At 64.9% G+C, this 2,678-nt stretch overlaps 1 protein-coding gene across 1 annotated transcript in view; it reads right to left on the bottom strand.

Annotated features, from left to right (window-relative positions):
* Positions 1-2,678, bottom strand: part of RYR2 (ryanodine receptor 2) — a 561,319-nt gene that overhangs the window by 2,409 nt on the left and 556,232 nt on the right. The window contains 2 exon segments of the mRNA XM_025039067.1: positions 1,114-1,213; positions 2,487-2,643. Coding sequence (XP_024894835.1) covers positions 1,114-1,213; positions 2,487-2,643 — 257 coding nt within the window.

The following is a 2,678-nucleotide window of genomic DNA, read 5'->3' as shown; positions in this document are numbered from 1 at the left end:
CCCGTGGGCCCGGGGGGCTGCTGTCCCTGTGGGACTCAGGACGCCCATCGTCCCTGCCCATCAGAAGCTGTTCAGCACCGTGGCGGCGAGTGTGCGGTGCCCGAGATTCTAGGGCCTGAATCTAGGCGATCACAGTGGCCTACAGACTTCTCTCTGCCTCCTGCCACCGGCAGCCATCGGCCGGCCCACTGCTCGCAGCCTCCTGGCCGACCGGGTCGCACCCAACAGCCCTGCCCAGGCACCTGTCCTTCCCCTGGGTCACCTCTCAGTCCCTCTGGCTGTCGCCGAGCTGCCATCTCGTGGCTCATCCTGGGGCTCAGCCCTCCCTGCTCCACACGCTTCGTCCTCCACATGGGGCGACCGCGAGTCCCCTCGTCCAGCTGCGTCTGTCCGGCTCCTGCCCCTCAGGAGCACACACGCCGCACGGTCCCCAACCCACGAGACGCCAACGGCCACCTCCCTGGCCCCGGCCTCGCAGTCCCTCATCCTGGCCCGTGTTTTAGACCAAAGTCAGCTTCTAGAACGTGCGTCCGGTCACCTCGCTGCCCTGCTGAAACCCTGCTCGTCTCCCGAGGACTGTGAGTCACGCCCCATCCATTTCTCAGATGGGCTGTTGGCCCTTTGCAGTCTCCAGCCATCCCACTGGGATGCGATGCTTCGTCCCGAACCACTGGGGCCTCCAAGGACAGATCTGCAAACTCCCCGATCTTGGGTCCCAGCGGGCGTGGCCCCAGGTGGCGACGTTCCCAGACCCCAACGTGAACGGAGGTCCTGGAGCCGGGCGCGGCGGACGGGCTGCCTGGGCCACCTGCTCCCTCTCAAACCCAAACCCCTACGACCTCCAGGCCTCGGCTTGGGGTCCCTGCCTCTAGGGGCTCCCCTGACCACCCAAGAGGAAGTCAGGTTCCACCCCGAGACCACAGCACCCAGGGTGTCCCGTGAGGGCCCCACGCGGCTCTGGGACCACGGTGCCCGGCTGCTCCTCGACAGTGGACGGAGGACGGCCTGCATGTGCCCAGGCCCTGCGCAGGACGCGCTCTGCGGGAACGGGAACCGGACGAGGAAGCCACGCCCGTGTCCTTCCCGCTTCCACACAGTCAGGAAAGTGCGTGCGTCCGCCACGCGGCCGAGTCAGACAGGACACTCACCTCCATGTCCTCTTTGACTTGCTCCTGCTGGTCTCTGAGCTCTCCGAAAGCATCGATAATTAAACCTGGTGTTAAACAAAGACAGGATTTACTCTGTGTCCACCAGAGAATCACGACTAAGTCACAACCCTGGCTACCCTGCCAAAGGCGGGAACCGTGCGGCCCGCGGGGAGAGAGCTCGGGACACGGAGCCGCGGGCACCCGCCCCCCGGCTGCGCGTTCTCCCGTGGGGAGGGCCGGCACACCCCGCAATGGGCCGAGAGCCAGGTGACAGGGCAGGACCTCGAGTGGCCGCGGCACAGAGGCCACACGCTACTGCCCGCTTCACGCTGAGAAACGGCGACCGGGCCTCAGGCTGCAAAGCGCAGAGAACTCGCGGACAGGGTTCCCAGGCCCTGCCGCGGTCCAGCACGGCCGTCATCGCCGTGGGGAGGTGGCCGCCAATCACTTTCCACGAGGTCCTCGTGAGCGACCCCGGTGTCCTCGGCTGCGGCAGCCGGACACGAGCCACATCACGCGGCTTCGCTGCCGGGCTGGCTGGCTGCACGCTCCCTTCTGAGTGACCGTGACTCTGCCCTCTGCTAAAACACGTCACCGTCACACCCAGCGACGACGCAATCCTTTAAGCCTGTTCACGCGCTTTACTGAAAAATGTACCATTCTTTGCCTAGAGGACTTAGAGATGACGCCACGTTGGTCGACACGTAGGCAGAAACGCACAAGCAGAGAAAGATGACGTGTGATTTTTCCGCGGGAGAAAAGCAGCGCACTCGGTTTCCTCGGGCCAACGGGAGCCGCAGCGGGTCGGGCGGCACCAGCGCGGCTGGGCCCGGGCCGGGGCTGGTTCCGCCCGCACGCCGAGCGCACTCGGACCCCTGCTCGTTTTCACGGCCCGTGAGTCACGTCATCCCACAGTGCTCACCGCGTGGGCTTCATTTAAGAAAAAGTAAGAGCTTTTCAACAACGCCAGGGCTCAGAGATCTAACCAACTTCCACTCCACAGGCCCGAAGAGGTTGAGCAGCTCGCCCGGCTGCGGCGTCGAGCGCGGCACCACAGGGCTGGGGGTCAGGGCTGGGGGTCAGGGCTGGGGACCAAGGCGGGGCAGCCTCTCGTCGTGCTACCTGCAAGGAGGCCAGAGACCCGCGTCCCCACCCCGGCCCCGAGCGTCCCCTGTGCCCCAGTTTTACCCTCCGCAGATTCCGATGGAGACGGGCTGAAAGAACAGGCTCTGTTTGGCTCCGCGGAAAGCACCTGGCACCCCTGCCCTCCGCCCAGGTTAGGGGAACACTTGGCGCCTCAAACTCAAGCCCCCTGGCTTCAGAGAGGACGGCGCTCACCTTGTATTATGGCCAAGAGGATGATGATCACGAAGAAGAAGAAGGTGATGTCGAAGATGATGCGGTAGATCTCGTACTCATCGCCCGCAGGGTCCTCGATTTCGTCCCCGATGCCCCCTCCGGCACGAACCCCGACGTACATGTGGAACATGTAGCACTGGAGGGGAGAAACGGCGTCACCACGCAGGTGAC

This window comes from Pteropus alecto, unplaced genomic scaffold, assembly GCF_000325575.1.
Source record: "Pteropus alecto unplaced genomic scaffold, ASM32557v1 scaffold189, whole genome shotgun sequence".
NCBI classification, from domain to species: domain Eukaryota; kingdom Metazoa; phylum Chordata; class Mammalia; order Chiroptera; family Pteropodidae; genus Pteropus; species Pteropus alecto.
Note: the sequence above shows the minus strand (reverse complement) of the source record. Positions and strands in the feature narration are given on the sequence as shown.